At 39.2% G+C, this 19341-nt stretch overlaps 1 protein-coding gene across 1 annotated transcript in view; it reads left to right on the forward strand.

Annotated features, from left to right (window-relative positions):
- LOC134679291 (leucine-rich repeat-containing protein 15) overlaps positions 1-19341 on the forward strand; it is a 149678-nt gene that overhangs the window by 112350 nt on the left and 17987 nt on the right. The window contains exons 2-3 of the mRNA XM_063538189.1: positions 14821-14968; positions 18453-18669. Coding sequence (XP_063394259.1) covers positions 14822-14968; positions 18453-18669 — 364 coding nt within the window. The 5' untranslated portion in view covers position 14821. The remainder of the gene's footprint in view (positions 1-14820; positions 14969-18452; positions 18670-19341) is intronic.

Here is a 19341-nt window from a genome sequence, read left to right on the forward strand (position 1 = left end):
CGTGCTTGTCTGACTGCAGACGGTCCGATGGCGCACAAATTGACAATTTTGTAGTTAATGCGTGCGTGTTGCAACGCACTTAAGGGGGACATCGCAAACAAGCAAAATGTATGTAAAAACATTTTTTTTATATTGGATAAGGGCAAGCATTTGACCACAATCTCACCTGATGGTAAGTGCCGAATTGCCGATGCAGTCTAGGTGGAACATGCTACCTAAAAGATGTCTATATTCACTCTAGATTTAAAAAGATCCAAGTCATAGTGGACAAAAAATAGATTTGCAGGAAGCGAATTCCACTCTTTCGCCGTTCGCATGATAAAGCTGGATAAATACTATAAATAGCGCTCAGTACGAGTCAATTCCTTAAGGTAAACACGCGTGAAAAAAGCGGTATGCTTTTTTTCTACACGTAGCAGTAATGCTATGTGTATTGTAGATAAAAAATAACTGAGCTGAATTCAGTGAATTATTATATATTTTGAAATTGGCCTATTTAAATTTATATAGGTATCTCGGACCAGCATTAAGGATGACTAACGCTAGGGCGTTTTCTATGGAAAGCACCACGTGATCTCCGATTAGGCGTATTAGAAAATGACGTGTCGGACGCATTGGCCCACTCCCGGCCCGGTTTAGCGTGAGTCATCCTTAAACCAACCTACCATACCTTATATGTATGTCCCGAAAAGGAAAATCCAGCAAACCGACTCCAAACCCACCAAGGCAAACTCATTAATTAATTATGTCACAAGGAATATGAGAAAATACCCCGCCATTGTGAAAATAATACAATTAATATACAAAAAATCCCTTTCACACAAAAACCTTTTAAAGTACTCATCAGTGTTAAAGGAATCCAGCCGGCCTAGCCAAGGTCACAATCGCTATCGCTTCGACAACGAAAACCATTATGTCTCTCTATCACACTTCCATATTAGTGCGACAGTGACAGTTGCGTTTCGATCGCTACGGAGCGTAAGCGATCGGCATCTTGGCTAGGCGGCCAGTCCCTTATTAAAATACCCTTTACACAAAGGACTAAACCGGCGTTTTTACCAACCTTTCATAATTCTAAATCGCACTGCAAATGAAAGGGTCCCTTAAACATTGTTTGTAGGGCAACTGTAACAGAAACCAACTTTGACCATATATATACCTTATTTGGTAGCAATAGGGTTGAAGTTCGGTTAATAGACAGGATTGTACTTCGCACGGCCCATGTCAAGCGCAATGCCTCTTGCTGATATATGAAAGCCGTTAGCCGATTTCAAAAGACCTCTTAAGGCGGGTCCTTACTAACGTTTCCGTTTTCTCACGGGACGTTGACAGTGTCTTATATCTATTTTAATAACTACAGTTTTGAGACCCGTTGGTTTAATTGATATTCTGAAATCACGCTTAAAATAACAGAGACTCTTAGAGTGACATTCCATTTCCAACTGCAGCTGCAATACTGTTCATTTTACTATGGAAACGCGTCGCTGTCATTGTCAATTTCCATAGTAAAATGAACAGTATTGCAGCTGCAGTTGGAAATGGAATGTCACTTTAAGACTAATTTAATCAATCAAAAAGATATTTTATTTTATTCCATCCATTCCTTCAATGTAATTTATTACTGTGAAGGGATTATGAATATGTATTTTAAAATATTATAACGGGCCCATATATTATATTTTGCTATATTATGTAACTTTTATTTACGTTGGTTCCATGCCTTCTCAATAAAATTAGGTATCAATCAGATTTGTCATACATATATATCTCAAGGCTCAAAAATACATCTCAAATTCTCAATGTGCTGTCAGTTTAGTTCTCTTAATTCTGCATATAAAATTAGTTACGCATCCCCCTGATCCCTTTCTCTTAACTTTTTGTCGCTAAAAACCTACAGGCCTATTCGGATTTCGAGATAATCACAAGATCTAGAGACGATTTAGAGATCAACTAGATCTACATTAGATATCGACTGGATGTGACTTTGATATCTAAGTCATAACTTGTCGAAATCGTTCAAGAGGACCTCCAGAATCGTGGAAACGTCAAATTTGACATATCTATCATACAAATATCTTTAAATTATCCATATCATAACTTGTTGAAGTCTAGTAGAAATCTTATTCATTTTCTGAATCGAGCCGCTAGACCCGCGGTTCATTTCAAAACGGGTGCCCTTCAGGAACTCCATTAGGCATTTTGCAACTTCTGTTGGCCAGGCTCCACAAAAACGTAGCTGAAACTCTAAAGGATGACTCACGCTAGACCGGGCCGGAGCTTCCGGCGCTAAGTTTTTTAGGGTTGCGTACCCAAAGGGTAAAACGGGACCCTATTACTAAGACTCTGCTGTCCGTCCGTCCGTCTGTCACCAGGCTGTATCTCACGAACCTAGACAGTTGAAATTTTCACAGATGATGTATTTCTGTTGCCGCTATAACAACAAATACTAAAAACAGAATAAAATAAAGATTTAAGTGGGGCTCCCATACAACAAACGTGATTTAAGACCGAAGTTAAGTAACGTCGGGCGGGGTCAGTACTTGGATGGGTGACTGTTTTTTTTTTGCCTTTTTTGCATTACGGTACGGAACCCTTCTTGCGCGAGTCCGACTCGCACTTCCCCGGTCGCACTTGCTTTCCATAAAAAAGCATCACGTTGTTAATTTGCGGATTCCCTTATTTATTCATCGTTGGTGACATCGCGGGGTAATTAAGGTGGTAAAAAGAGACCATAAAAAATAAAGAGTGGAGACGGACAAAGAAGTTTCCGTTGTTTTTGTAGATGGCGGCAAGATGAGCCGCTTAGTAAGATTTCTGGGTTACTAGCCAAGGTGTCAATCGATTACGCTACGTAGCGAACGAAACGCAACTGCTCGTAATATGGAAGAGTGATAGAGAGAGATGACGACGCTACGTTACGGAGCGTTAGCGCCTTTGGCTAGGTACCCTGAGCTGTTACTTTTTCTAGCGCTATTATATTTGGTTAACACCTTTAAACTATATAGTAAGCATAATAAGACAGTATCCATAGATACAGTTATAAATGTGAAAAATATTTCGTATGAGGAACTCGCTATTTCATTGCTATACCAAATCTGTCATATACGTTGTATGACATATATGACATGTATTGAAACATCTGCCAGATTTGCCCTTGTTTCATCATACTGACACTTGTCGTCTTATGTTGAAAATACATACATCGCTGGTCCAACGACTAAACAATGATCCTACGAGTATGTACTGTCGTTTCTGCCGACCCAGACAGGAAATTGACAGTGTCAGGTGTCAATTGTCAATAGGTGTCAGATGTAATGGACACAATTGACAGTCTTTCTTATTTATTTGGTCTCTGATGAGAGTTTACAATGTTTCAGCGCGATCTGTTTAACCTGATCGTTTATGTATGGTCGGTTTTAATTACGTTGGCTTTTTAATCAATTAACGGCTTTTCACTTACATAATTGGGGCATTATCTATGAAAAGGGACCTTATTGTCGATGGCGCATACGCCGCACAGCGTCGCGCGGCGTTGTATTTATATCGGAACATCGTTAGCAATGGCGTAAGCGCCATCGACAATAAGGTCCCTTTTCATAGATAACGTCACAATTAATCTTTATTTGAATTAAACGACTTTTAAAGAAAGTTATTGAAACGTCTCAGCTGTCGTTTCTTTGTGTTTAAGTAACGAAACCGTTTTAAGATTGGATCACAATTTTATAAGTTCTATTGAAGGGAGTAATATTTTTAAGACTGGTCAGTTCTCATAAAATTCAGCTAGAATTTTATACAATAACCTCGTAATAAAATAGTGCACTATGTACACAATAAATTTGAGGAGTTCATCACATGGTTAAGGGTGACTCACGTTAGACCGGGCCGGGGCCGGGCCGGAGCTTCCGGCGCTTTCTATGGAAAGCACCACGTGATCACCGATCAGCCGTTATAGAAAATGGCATGTCGAACGTCTTGGCCCGGGCACGGTCCGGTCTACCCTGAGTCATTATTCGTAATCGAAATCAGTACTAAACTCCAGAAGTGAACGCCTCATAAAACTCAGCTAGAATTTTCTAAAAGCGTAATTTTATACAATAACCTCGCGTTGCGTACCTACATAGTGTAGTGTACCAATAAAATTTGAGGAGTTCATCACATGGTTATTCGTCATCGAAATCACTAAACTCCAGAAGTGAACGCCTCATAAAACTCAGCTAGAATTTTCTAAAAGCGTAATTTTATACAATAATCCTCCGGCGTTGCGTATAAAGGCGGGTGGAGAGGCCATTCGGGCGGTAATCTGTAGTACTTGTATAAGAATCGCCGCTGCAACGCGTGTGGCGACGACGTAATGGGACATTTCCACTGAGCGACGGTCGAGCGGACCGGAGTGCGGTACGAGGCAAGAGAGATACAGATTAGTGCATGTTGTTAGTTGTTTTCCATCGTATTTTCTCGGAAACGCTCGTATTTGTTATGTTACTTCAGTGATCCTCAGTACTTTTTGTACCGAGACTGACTGAAATAGCAAGACACGTTTCCGTGAAAATACCTACGATGGAAAATAAATATCTGAAGTCTTGAATTTACCACTTATGTACACTTACTTACTTACTTTGTTGGCGCGGTGACCCAAAATGAGTCTTGGCCTCCAACACAAGATCACGCCACTTTGATCGGTCCAGAGCGGTATCCCGCCAGCTTTCGCCGATGCCAAGCTCACGGAGATCTGCCTCCACTCTATCTGCCTAACGGTATTTAAAATCAAAATCAAAATCAAAATATACTTTATTCATGTAGGCCTAGCAACAAGCTCTTATGAATTGTAATTAATCTTAATCTAATTATCAGAGCAATTTATTGATGTTAATATTATTCCATAATAAAATTGGATTATTATACATGTCAAATTTAACACTAAGAATTTCACAAAAAGATCGTCAAACATTAAAAAAAAAATTGTTTAAAAAAATACTAGTCTAGAATTTCTAGAATAGAAGGAGGTACAACGACGCAACATTGAAACTTGTAACGACAATGAGCAAGAAGAGGAAAAAGGGAATTCACAGTTTTTTCGTGGATCAGAAGACAAATCAACTGAATAACCTGACAATGTCGCAACAAAATTTAAAAGACTCTCCAGGAAACGGAACAGCGCAGCCAGAGTGTTCAATTTTGTTCCAAAATATGCAGAGTATTAAAAACAAATTACATGTAATTGAAAGCTTCCTAGATGAATGTGAATTTGACGTATTATGTATATCTGAAACGTGGGTGTCATCTTTGCAATCGAGCCTCTTACAGGTGTCAGGATACGAATTAGCCACTGCTTTCTACCGTAGTGAACACAATGGCGGAGGCGTGTGTATATTTGTTAAGAGTGGAATAGAATATGTAGTAAGAAATGATATTGTAAGCGAATCTATTGAATGTGTTATAGAATGTTGTTGCATTGAAATACCGAAATTGAATGTTATAATAATATGTATCTATAGGCCGGATAAGCAAATTGAAGATTTCTATGTCAGTTTAGAAAATATATTAAGGGCATTAGAACACAAAGAAAACAAAAAGCGCATTATAGTAGGGGGAGATTTTAATATAAACATGGCGGAGCCAAATAGCAAGCATGCACGAAAACTGTTAGATTTAATGATATCACGAAATCTCACCCAGTTAGTAAAAGAACCGACACGAGTAACTTTAAGCTCAGCCACATGTATTGATTTAGTATTCAGCAATCAAACTAATTTTGAGCTTACCGTTGTAGAGAACGGTCTTTCGGATCATAGAAGTATTCTTTTTAAATTTAGAATCCAAACCAAGTCCAATTGTAAATATTTTATGCATACAAGAATACATAGTGAAAAAAATGAATCTGCTTTTAAGCAAGTACTGAGTAGTGTAAATTGGGGTGACATTATGCTGTTTTCAAACTTGGAAGACAACTATATAGCATTTCATAACGTAATATGCCAGATTTTGGATAAGACTATTCCAGTTAAGCGTGTAAAAATAGGAAATACAAATAAAAAAAGATGGCTAACGGTAGGTCTGAAAAAGTCTTGTCAGCATAAAAGGCTACTAAAAGCACATATTCACAGCATTAAAAAGAACCCTATTCTTGCATCACATTATAGGCAATATTGCAGGATATTAAAAAAGAGTGTAGACATGTCAAAACGATTAAATTATATCGAAGAAATGCAAAAAGCTAATAATAAAGCTAAAACTATGTGGAGAATAATTAATGAAGTAAAGGGTAAATCGAGGGAGAGAAAAAGATGCAATCTCAAGATAAGGACCGAGTCGGAAAACATCGTCACAGAGACGCCAAAAACGGTAGCAAACACTTTCAATAATTTTTTATCTGGTGTATATACGTTGTCAAAAAGCGTTGACAACTCTGAATCTTCACAAGCCGCGTTAGTGCCCATACCTTGTGGCCGACAAGTCCAAAACAAACCAATGACGTCTATGTATCTGACTCCAGTAACTGAACATGAGATATATAAAACAATTCGAGGCCTTAAAAATAAAAGAAGTTGTGGTGCTGATGAAATACCTTCGACACTATTGAAAACCTGTGCACGGGAACTAGCACAACCTCTCACTTTCTTGATTAATCAATCATTCACTGAAGGTAACTTTCCTAGTAAATTGAAAATCTCAGTAGTAAAACCTATGTACAAAAAGGGGGATGTTACAGATCCCAATAATTATCGGCCTATTGCTCTGCTACCGACGTTTTCAAAGGTTTTCGAGAAAGTAATGTTTGAGCGTGTATACAAATTCTTAGAGAAAAATGACCTGCTAAAAGATAATCAATATGGCTTTAGAAAGAACAGGTCTACCGAACTTGCCCTTTATAATTATGTACAAGAAGTCCTAAATATAATAGATGGGAAAAGTAACGCCGTGGGACTGCTACTGGATCTCAGCAAGGCCTATGACAGAGTATCACACCAAATTCTGTTGATGAAGCTATACGGAATAGGAATCAGAGGCGTAGTGCACGACTGGTTTAAGTCTTATCTAAATCAGCGAATTCAATACGTGCAAGTAGAACACCATAATCATTCCACTAAGGAAATAACAAAAGTACTATCGGACTGTATACAATTGCAGGGCTCTATACCCCAGGGTAGCGTCCTTGGATGTATTTTATTCCTTATATATGTAAATGATTTACCCAATATTATAAATACTACGAGCGTTCTATTCGCTGATGATGTTTCCCTTTTGTTTAAGTTTGATGCTAAAGATGACTATAACGCTCGACTGGAGGATACGCTTAATGAAATAAATAGTTGGATGTTGGACCATAACCTCATAATAAACAGTAGCAAAACCAAGTTAATTCAATTTCACCCTCGTCAGAGAACGCCTTTAAATATAGAGTTAGCCATGTATAATGAGAAAATAGAAGAAGTGGATAAATGTATGTTATTAGGATTAACTTTAGACAGTTGTCTTAACTGGAAAGATCATACTGCAATAATTAAAACTAAAATGGCAAAATTTCTTTTTGTATTAAATACTTTACGAAAAACAACAAGTTTTAAGACAGCTATGTCAGCCTACTACGCCTACGCGCATTCTTGTTTGCGCTACGGAATCATAATGTGGGGGAACAGCACTGATGCAAATGAACTGTTTCTTATGCAAAAAAAATGCATCCGTATACTGGCTAAAATTAGGTGCCCAGCCAGCTGTAGGCCATATTTCAAAGAATATGAAATCCTAACATTATCTGGCATGTACATTCTAGAACTAGCAACTTTCGTGCGCAAAAATTCACACATATTCAGACGAATTCAAAGTCGCCGAAGAGAACTTAATCTAGTAATACAAGCATCTAGTACCCAATTGTTTCGAAGCAGCCCAAATTATGCTGCGGCTACTTTATATAATAGAATCCCTGCCTATATTAAGTCCGAGGAAAGTATAATAATATTTATCAAGAAACTTAAAAAGTACCTAATAGAAAAATGTTTTTATTCTGTCGATGAATTTGTAGCGGATAGTTGTAGTTAAATTTAGTATAAGTTGTAAATATGTATATTTTATCCCCCTTATTCATAAACGCACCACAAACCTCAATTAGCTAATAACCGTTTGTCCTTATCTGCCATTTTGACTTATGTATTTGTTAGAAAGGGATAAAACATAATTTAACTAAATCAGGCCCGTAAAGTTTTATGAATAAGGGGGTAAGTGTATAAGGTTAGAATAAGTAATTAGTGTAGATATTGCAACACCCGAATCGGGTAGCATGTAAGATCCTAATATAATATTTAATATCTTTTGTACCTACTACATGTATGCAATTATGGAAGAATAAAGAAAGAATAAAGAATAAAATCTAAATGTCAAAAAAAAGCATAAGTAACAAACAAGTAGATAGTATTACATCGGAATATCCATTTCCTCATCAATAATCAAATATACCTAATAAATAAATAATCATTTCGAATAACAATTAATCCCACGTTGTATTATCATTCATGTAGTCCTGTGTGGTATAATAAGCTTTGGAAATAAGTTTACGCTTTACATAATTCTTAAATTTATTAATAGATAATTCAGTAATATGGTTTGGAAGTTTATTATAATATCTTACACAATTACCATGAATGATTTTTTAATTTTATGGAGCCGAGTGAAGGGCACTGCGAACTTATGTTTATTTCTAGTATTAATATTATGGATTTCACAATTTTTCCTAAAATTTACAATATTTTTATGTACATACAGAATATTCTCATAAATGCATTGACAGTGCACTGTCATTATGTCAATTTCCTTAAATTTATCTCTAAGTGAGTCTCTATGGTTCATTTTGTATATTGCTCGAATAGCCCTCTTCTGCAGAACAAAAATGGTATTTATCTCTGAAGCACCGCCCCACAGTAAAATACCATATGCCATAATGCTATGGAAGTAACTAAAATATACTAATCGAGCTGTTTTCACATCAGTTAACTGACGGATTTTGCTCACTGCAAAAGCTGCAGAGCTCAGTCTATTCGAAAGAGTAGCAATATGGGGACCCCACTGGAGTTTAGAATCTAAAGTTATACCAAGAAAAACTGTACTATCAACTAATTCCAATTCCTCATCCTTCACAATGACACTTGCTTGCACATGCCTTACGTTACTACTAGTTACAAACTTAATACATTTAGTTTTTTTCTCATTTAACATTAAATTATTAACATTGAACCAATTTACTACTTTTGAAATAGCATTGTTTACATCATTGTAAGCTTGTTGCTGTCGTTTGACTTTGAAAATAAGTGAGGTGTCGTCTGCAAACAATACTATATCATGGTGGGTCTTAACAAGGAATGGCAAGTCATTTATGTAGATAAGGAACAGGAAAGGCCCCAATATTGACCCCTGTGGTACACCTATAGAGACCAATGACCCAGGTGATCGCTGTCCATTCACATCGACCCTTTGTATTCTACCATTTAAGTAGGACTTAAGTAAATTCAGTGCCGATCCTCTAACGCCGTAATAATGAAGTTTCCTGATTAATGTTTCATGACAAACACAGTCGAAGGCCTTAGATAAATCACAGAAGACACCTAAAGCATCTCGTGACACCTCCCAGGCATCGAAAATATGCTTAATTAGCTCAACACCAGCATCGGTTGTTGAGCGACCCCGTGTAAAACCAAACTGCTTATTATGCATCAAATTATTAACGTTAAAATGTCGTACTAATTGAGAAAGAACTAATTTTTCAAAAATCTAGCTAAATGTTGGTAGCACAGATATCGGTCTAAAGTTAGTGGGGTCGGAGCTGCTACCAGATTTAAATAAAGGAATTACTTTACTATGTTTCATTAGATCAGGAAACTCGCCGCAATCAACACTGTTGTTAAATATAACTACCAAGTCAGGCGCTACAATTTCTACTAAGGATTTGACAGCATGGACAGAGACTCCCCAGAGGTCACTAGTTTTTTTGACATTAATTGATTTAAACGCCTTTATTACATCTGAGGTACAAACATGTTCAAAATGAAGGTCTCCACAACACTCTGGAGCGTTATCTTTTAATAATGTAACAGCAGATGAGGGTGATGAATTTAAATCCTTAGTTGTAGATACTGGTACCTCGGTGAAAAATTTTTCAAATTCTGTAGCTACTTCTAAATTAGAATCTATAATTTTGTTATCAATGTTTAGTTTAAGTTCTTTAATTGTGTGTTTCGAACGACCAGTCTCCACATTTATTACTTTCCAGGTTGCTTTAATAATGTCTGAACTACTTTTTATTTTCTGACTTAGATAATTTCGCTTAGCTATATGACAATCTACTTTAAACTTCTTCGAATACGCCTTCACATGTTCTTTAAATTCATCACTCTGATTAAACCGCCGTTCCTCATATAAGGCATACAGTTCACGTCTTCTTTGATGTAAGTCCGCAGTAGCCCACTCACTAAAAACTGATGCACCATTAACTACGACAGATTTTGAGGTGAATATCGCATTATAATGATTCATAAAAGTGTGAAAGAATGAATTATACATACTATTAGGACTCATATCAGAAGACAAAAAGGGTAGCGCCTGAACTAAACTTAGCTTCATTCTTTCCACGCGGTCCGAGGTTACTGGTACAAAAGTTATTTGTTTTCTCATGGTATTTTTCCTAAATGCCTCAAATACTATTAATTGACCTAAGTGGTCAGATTCTAAATTGCTGATAACTTTTTTAGCAATAGGAAAAATATCTGTGAAAATATTATCTATACAGGTTGCACTAGTAGCAGTCACTCTAGTGGGCTCCATAAACATGTGGTTGAGATTACAAGATTTAAAAAGATTCAATAATCTACAAGACATTGTTGAATTTTCCATAATATTTACATTAAAGTCGCCGCATATAAGCAATTTCTTACTAGAAGATGATATTTTACGTAGGGCAGATTCCATTATGTTTTCAAATAATTCAAAATTACTTAATGGCGGCCTATACACACAGACAACAATAAATTGCTCTAATTCAACTGCACTTAGTTCTATAGTCCGTTCAACAGACATGGATACAATGTCCTTACGTTCCTTAAATTTTAACTGACTATTTAATATAATTAATGACCCACCATGTATGGAACTAAGTCTGGTGAACGAACTTCCCGCCTGGTGATTATTAAATTGGGGCATTAATTCATTATTATGTAACCAATGTTCAGTAAGGCATAAAATATCAATATTAAAATCATTCAAAAAAAGTTCAATCTGCAAATTTTTTCCTCTAATACATTGAATATTTTGATGCACCAGGTGGATATACTTTCCATGTTTGCAGTATTTTTCATTATATTTATTTAAAACTAAATTGCCAGAGACAGAATCTTTTGTCTTAACAGCTAGTTTAAATCTATTAAATCATTGGTTATGACTGGAACCAATTCCAAGTTCATACTGGGCTGCTCAATAGGAGCAGAATTGTCTGCCAAATTCTTGGCAGAAATGTCAAGTAAATAGGATAGCGATAAAGCTATTTGTCTTTTATAATAATTTAGGACGACCAACAGGACGGCGCCCAGTTGGTCGACCCAGGTAGGCCCTTTTGGCTGCCCGATCTTCACCCAACCTTTCGAGATGGCCAAGCCAGCGGAGACGATGCGCTTTGGTCTCACCTATTATGTTCGGCTCGGCTATCAGGTGTTCTATATCGGCATTCTTTTGGATCCTCCAACTGCCATCGTCTCTTTTGACGGGTCCCAGAATCTTCCTTAACACCTTACGTTCTGAACTCTTGAATTTAAGCAAATAAAATCCTCCACATTTCATCAATGACTTATGTTATTATCGGACAGCAACTAACAGTGAGGAGACTTAAAATAAATTTACTACACACCTTTTTACTTTATTATTTATAGACTGCCGGATTCGAACTTTAAGATACGTCAATTAATAGATCTGGAAACTATATGGATTAGATATCAGTGTCAAAAGTGACGTATTTGTTTGAAGAAACGTCACATTGGACACTGACATATCTAATCCATATCGTTTCTAGATCTATTACTTGACGTATCTTAAAGTTAGAATCGGGCCGAGAGAGAGTGGAAGAGAGAGCTTGTCAGCTAGGAGTAAGAGCATTGACCAGCAACATGCACCTCGAAATTTATTTAGCCTATTAGTTATAGTTTTTCCCCGCTAACTTTAGAGTATAAAGGATGACTTACGCAAGATTGGGGCCGGGCCGAAGCGTCATACATGTAATTTTTCACGACGGTTGATCGGTGATCCCGTGGTGCTTCTCATAGAAAACTAAGCGCCGGAAATTCTGGCCCGTCCCCGGCCCGTGTGTCATCCTTTAATATGACTCAAGAAAATCCGCACTCTCTTATAACTTGAGCCCGCCGCCACACTTCGAGAATAAGGCCGAGCCACGGGACTATTGATACTAGTGGGTGACGGACGACCGTTGACTTATAGAATGGAACTGCCCCAGGGTCCCCTGGTGTCCCGATTATCTTGAATGGCGTGAGATAATCATTTTATGGACGGGAATGGATACTTGTCTGAGGATTTGGGTGATATAATGATGCTTGAGCTTACCAGTTATTATTTACTAGCTTTTGCCCGCGACTTCTTCAGCGTGGAATTAGTAATTTAGGTAGCTATTATTTTATTCAATCTGCGTTTTTTTTATTCCCCATACAAACTTTGACCCCCCCCTTCACCCCCTTAAAGGGTGATTTCTTGAATGAAATCTACCTTTTGTTCTTCCCCGGGACTCAAACTATCTCTATACTAACTTAATCGTGCACCAGCGCCAAATCCTATCCTCATCCTATCCTATCCTATCCTATCGACAAAGTTTGTAATGCAGTTGTTGTTAAGTTCCCATACAAAATTTAAGAGATGATTTTTGGGATAAAAACTATCCTTTGTCCTTCCTCGGGACTCAAATAATCTCTATACCAAATTTCGTGTAAATCGGTTCAGCGGTTTAAGCCTGAGGAGGTAACAGCCAGACAGACTTCCTTTTATAATATTAAGTACCTATGGATTTTGTTTGATAAAATTGCTGCAGAGTGTAACAAAATCTATATTTTATTTACTTTTATTCCGTACTTTATTATCAGGCTATTTCGAAAGCGTTTTGTCAAACATCCTTAATGGGTCTTTAGGTACTCTAAGGAGGTCACAAAGGAACTGTGCGACGATTTGAGAAGATTATGGCCCGTTAGATTAAGCTCCTTAATAGCCTGGAGGCATGTTCGAACGTACATATTGATATCAAAATGATGACATGTCATTTCGTTATCATTTGCCCATGCGATACAGTCGCGCCAATATATATAAAATGCACTCGCGAATGATCACTATTCCATACTAATATTATAAATTATAAATTAATATTACATTACTTAATTAATATTATAAAGGCGAAAGTGTGTCTGTCTGTGTGTCGCCTTTTCACGCTTAAGTCGCTAAACCGATTTAGTTGAAATTTGGTATAGAGATAGTTTGTGTCCCGGCCGTTCCGGGGAAGGACATATTTAGGTTAGTTTTTATGGCGGAAATCATACCTGAAGAGAGAGCAAAGGCGGGTGTAATTGAAAGAGTTAACGAATTGCCTAATAATTGAAGTAAGTAACGCGCGAATTGAATAATTGCTATTAGCATTATCCAGGCGCTATACCTACTTTAGCTGATGTCACTAATTCCACGCAGACGAAGTCGCGAGCAAAAGCTAGTTAACTATACCTCTCGCGAGGAATGATGATGAGACTCCATTTTTATATGGAGTAGATGTCATTTTAAATAGTTGTAAACATTTATTGGAAATTTGGCACATTCATTCTACGGAAAGTTAGCTGCGCGTTTTACAGATCGCTGCACAATTAACAGCGACATCTCCCAGCCACTTCTGTCAACTATGCATCATTTATAGGTACAATTTCTTAATGCTAAAACTAACGCTATCCCGATAGGCTTAAACCCAGTGGTGAATTAGTACCGATCGGCTAGTCTCCATTTTGCTCATTCGTTGCAGAGTTCTGAGGCCGAATGCAGCTTTGAAATGGAGCTCTTACTAAAACAGCTGATCATTTGTAGGTCTTATGTCGTTGGAGTAAGGCATAGGATTGGTCAGTGTGAACGTACGTTTAAACGTTTAGGTACGTTCATTATTCGTGCAATGCATGTGTTCTCGAATGGAAAATTGACTATTATTGGATTTCATGAATATAGTCTACTAGCCTCGAAGTAAAATAAAACTCATTTAATGCATTAGGTACTACAGTATATAATCGTAACGACATAATTAATGGCGTCTTTTAATTACATAAATATAGTCTGTGCGGAAAGAGAAGAGTCGTATATTTGGATCCCATACATTTCACGACTCTTCTCTTTCCGCACAGACTCTATATCATTCCGTACTAATTTCGATTGGACTCGTCCATACATGTAGGTACACGAGCAATACGCATTTAGATATCATGTTGATGACAAGTGTAAGTTTGAATTGGCTTCCAAGTTTCTAAGCCACAAGACATGAAATTGTTGAGGTTATTTAAATACCGTAATCTATAAAATAAAAAAGCGTTTAAATTTATATTCCACACAATGCTAGCTTACATACTTAATTATTGACTATGTAACTTAACTTAATTGCTATCACTATGATTAGTGGACCCCTCCGCGAGTAAAGTCCTCCCCCAGCCTCCGCCATTTTGAGCGGACCTGCGAGGCATCTTGCCATTTGTGCGGTATGGTGTGGGTGATGACCCTATACCTATAGAATAAAAAGCAATCAAACATATTTCTTTGTTCCAGAATGTGGTTAATGGTGGGTGTGGCGCTACTGGTGGCGGGCGCGGGCGCGGAGTGGCGCTGCCCCGGACTGAGCGCGCGCCCTGCGGCCGAGTGTTCCTGCGATCTGCCGCACACGCTGCGCTGCGCTGGCGACCACACTGCGCTGCAGGTAAGAGGGTGGTGGGGAAGTGGGTGAGGAGTGGCGCTGCCCCGAACTAAGCGCGCGCCCTGCGGCCGAGTGTTCCTGCGATCTGCCGCACACGCTGCGCTGCGCTGGCGACCACACTGCGCTGCAGGTAAGGGGTTGGTGCTTCTGTTTAGCGGGTGCTACAGTGCTTCTGCGACCTGCTGCGCACGTTAGGTGATGCTTATTTTAGCGTGAAATCTGTCTATAATTGAAGTTTTCGCTAAAAGCGTTGAGCGCCCCTTTTGCACCACACCAACACTTCAATCGAGCAGTCAATCGTTATTTGTCTAAATAAAGGTAATGAAATAATAGATACGTTTTCTAAACGGTAACAAAATGATAATTTACGTCCTTGTATCCCTACTTTATTTTAAATAATGCGATAGTAGGTAACCCTGTCTGTCTGTGACCCGTTACCGCTGAATCAATTTAGATGACATTTGGTATGGAGCTACTTTGAGTCCTGGGAAAGAGAATAGGATACCTTTTATCCGGGATATCATCATGATTTCCCCCCTTCCCCCCTTTTCAGCCCAATGAGGGTCATTTACTATGGATGTCGTAAATGGAAATAGGTACTTATTCTACGCAGATTTTGATGTAAGTACCTGCCTCTATCAAAGACAGAGACTTGGCTTTCTCTCTGTATTGACATAATCGGGTAGACACACACACACGTAGTTTCCTATTGCATCGCCACTGCAACATGCAGTAGCGTTTCATGGAAAATAGCCTGTATACACGATGCAAATGGGTGGCCAGAGTACAAAGTTGCTCCAATAACTAGAAGTGAATTGTGTGGCAACAGAATTCTGTAGTGCTCGGCACAGGTACCAAAGTACCTAAGCTTTTGGTGAAAATGTATCGTTCTCTGCAATGGGCAAGCAGGGACCCATAATAGTAAAAGTGCATTTTACATAATAATATTAAAATGAAATGACAACATTAAACGTTACCTACTATCTTATTTTCTAACCGCCCACGAATAAAAACTTGCCATTGCAAACCCAATTTTGATATGTAAAAATAAAGATTCAAACTATAATGGAATGGAGGGCCTTTTTGTAGGCCTCTGGGGGGCTAGAGGACATGGAATTTCTTTCTTGACTTTTCCTTCACTTTTTACATGCACCATAGTTTACAACGTGTACGAACAGTAAATTTATGAGCTTGGGATCACTGGGGTAATTCAGAATTTTAGCTACTTGGAAGTTTCATCTACGAGTAGGTACTCGTATCTCTTCTTAGTCGGTTCCTCAAGGCTGAGGGTCGTGACCATCAGGAGTGCAGTTCTTCACCACCGCTCTCCAAACCCCCCTGTCTTGGGCCAGCTGTATTGACCCCTGGATGTTGACGCCCGTAGCGTCGCGTATGGCATCAGACCACCGAGTTGGAGCCCTGCCTCTACTCCTTCTCCCTTCGACGCACCCAACCAGAACGAGCTTTTCAAAGCTGGACGGGTCTTGGCGGGCCACATGGCCAAAGAAGGTCAACATTCTCTGGAAGCATGTAGTTGAAAGCCGGGTGGTAATATGTAGCTCTTCGAGAATAGACGCGTTGGTGCGGCGTTGCGTCCAGGATATGCCCAACATTTTGCGCCAGCAGTGATATACGAGTACGCCAGGTACTCGTATATCACTGGTCATAAACTAAATGAACCATCACAACAATTTTTTTGTGTTTTTATAATCTTTCTTGCCGCATTTTAAGTAATTGAAATAGAGCTCGAAAGTAGGGCTCCAGGCAGGTGAACATTTAGGAATACTCAAAAGCAAGACATAACATTATTGTACATAGAAATAAAAACACGAGAAACACAGTTACAGAGTCAATTAAATACAACAAAGACAACAACAAAACAAACAAAAACAAAATGTTAATTCTAGACATAGCTTCACTGTTTGCCAGTGTATATAGTTCCGCGAATCCAGCTTGGATTCCGTCAAAGTTTAATTCCATAGGTAGGAACGTCAGGACGTGTGACGAGCCTCTCATGCGTGTCGCTAAGTCTACACGGCTTATATTTGCTTTCTCCGGAGTATAATGCTGGGTTTACACCCGTATATTTAGTTATTGCGAAAATTTGCTTTGACAAGGGTAATTGGTAAAACATAGTACGGTAGTGCCCCAATTTAAGTACCCAGCACGTCCACGTAATTGTATAGAAAAGTGGATAATTATGTTAGGGAACCGACTGTACCACAGTACCTAATCCGAAAAGTCATAGTCATCAAAATTCTTCTTAAAATGACTTAGTGTTAGAATTGGCCCCAAAGTGTCAAACAATTCTAATTGGCGATGAACCGAGAAGGCGGTTATTGCCGGCCGGTTGTGTCAACACCACCCTTTTCAATGTCCCGCCACGCAGGTGCCAATCGATAAGCGTTGTTTGCCGAACGCTCTGCTGGATTTGGGTTACTAAGGATGCTCGATCGAGGCTCGATAGCGGTTTTTTTCATCCTAGTGATTTTTCTGTTGCAACTTAAAAACCAATTGAGCTACGGAAGCCTACCAGAACCTCGCAAGATGTAATCGTCTATCGGTAGATGTCGCTTTACTCCACCCCAAAAGAATGTATATTTAAGGGAAGGAGTGGAAAGATTTGCAAGGTTCTGGTACTTCTGGTAAGCTTCCGTAGCTCAATTGGTTAAGAGCAACGCACGGATTCAAGAGGTTGCGGGTTCAAGTCCTGCCGGAAGAAGAATTTTCTATTTATTCCTTTAATATAAAATTTAATGCAAAATCAAATCTATTTACTTTCTTAGGAGGTTAAGAACAATCTGTCTCTATTAAGAATTCGTATCAGACAGTAGTAAGGGCAAGAGATGGGTCAGGCAGTGTCTGGCGACCACCGGCATAGAATAAACACGGTCTTAATAAACACCCGAAACCCTCACCGGCTTGGATTTCCGACGACCGTCTTCTGTCTCGGAGATTACGGTATTGCAATTGTACATTGAATTTATCAGTATTCTACTGTGGAATATTGGAACCAACAGCATTTAGATTTAGCATAATTGTAGGTAGAGCGGTTGAGATCATAAGTGTCTTGTTAATTTTAGATGGTGCATTGAAAAGTCAAAATGGTATCTATATTTAAGATATTGATCTTCATTTGTGACTTATAAGTTATAACAGTTAATTAGCCGTTACTAGCCAAACCTAAATAGAGTACGTTTACATTGTACGGCATGGAAATGCCTTAGGACCTACTTCTAAAGGAACAGCTTAACCCTTAATTTGGCAGAAAACACGGAAGGTCGTGAGTTCAAACCTCCCCGGTATTTTAGACACTTGCAAATTAAGGGTCAGTGGGTCAAATGCTCTCTCTAATCCTTCTTACGTATAAGTAACTGCGTTTCATAGAACCGCTAAGGCTGGCCAAATACTACATGTAAATCAGACTCAGAGCATGTGTTCTTATTTTCTCATCGTGTTCCCTCTATTCACCTTATTTCTCTTTCAGATAATCGGCCGCCATCTTCGAGAACAGCGCGCCAAGAACAAGAACACGACGGTCTCACTCCTCGACTGCGCCCTGCGTGGCGTATCAGCGCTAACCGCGGTGTCTGTCACTGAGTTGGCTGGAGTCGGCCTGCACGGATTGGTTATATCCTCGGGGGATATAAGGAGAGTGCAGTCGGGAGCCTTTAACATGGTAGCTGGGACTTTACTAGCACTGGGTAAGTTCAGGGGTTGTGATAGCTGACTGCATAATGTTTAGGGTTCACTGCATGGACTTGGCCTTAGGGAACACAGCGGTGTCACTCCATGACTGCGCCCTGCGTGGCGTATCAGCGCTAACTGTGGCGTCTGTCACTGAATTGGCTAGAGTAGGACTGCACGGATTGGTTATATCATCGGGGGATTTAAGGAGAGTGCAGGCGGGAGCCTTTAACATGGTCGCTGGGACTTTACTAGCACTGGGTAAGTTCAGGGGTTGTGATAACTGACTGCATAATGTTTAGGGTTGACTGCATGGACTTGGTCTCAGGGAACACAACAGTGTCACTCCATGACTCCGCCCTACGTGGCGTATCAGCGCTAACTGCGGCGTCTGTCACTGAATTGGCTAGAGTAGGACTGCACGGATTGGTTATATCCTCGAGGGATTTAAGGAGAGTGCAGGCGGGAGCCTTTAACATGGTCGCTGGGATTTTACTAGCACTGGGTAAGTTCAGGGGTTGTGATAGCTGACTGCATAATGTTTAGGGTTCACTGCATGGACTTGGCCTTAGGGAACACAGCGGTCTCACTCCTCGACTGCGCCCTGCGTGGCGTATCAGCGCTAACTGCGGCGGCTGTCACTGAGTTGGCTGGAGTCGGACTGCACGGATTGGTTATATCCTCGGGGG

The sequence above is a fragment of the Cydia fagiglandana genome, chromosome 2 (assembly GCF_963556715.1).
Source record: "Cydia fagiglandana chromosome 2, ilCydFagi1.1, whole genome shotgun sequence".
Classification (NCBI taxonomy): domain Eukaryota; kingdom Metazoa; phylum Arthropoda; class Insecta; order Lepidoptera; family Tortricidae; genus Cydia; species Cydia fagiglandana.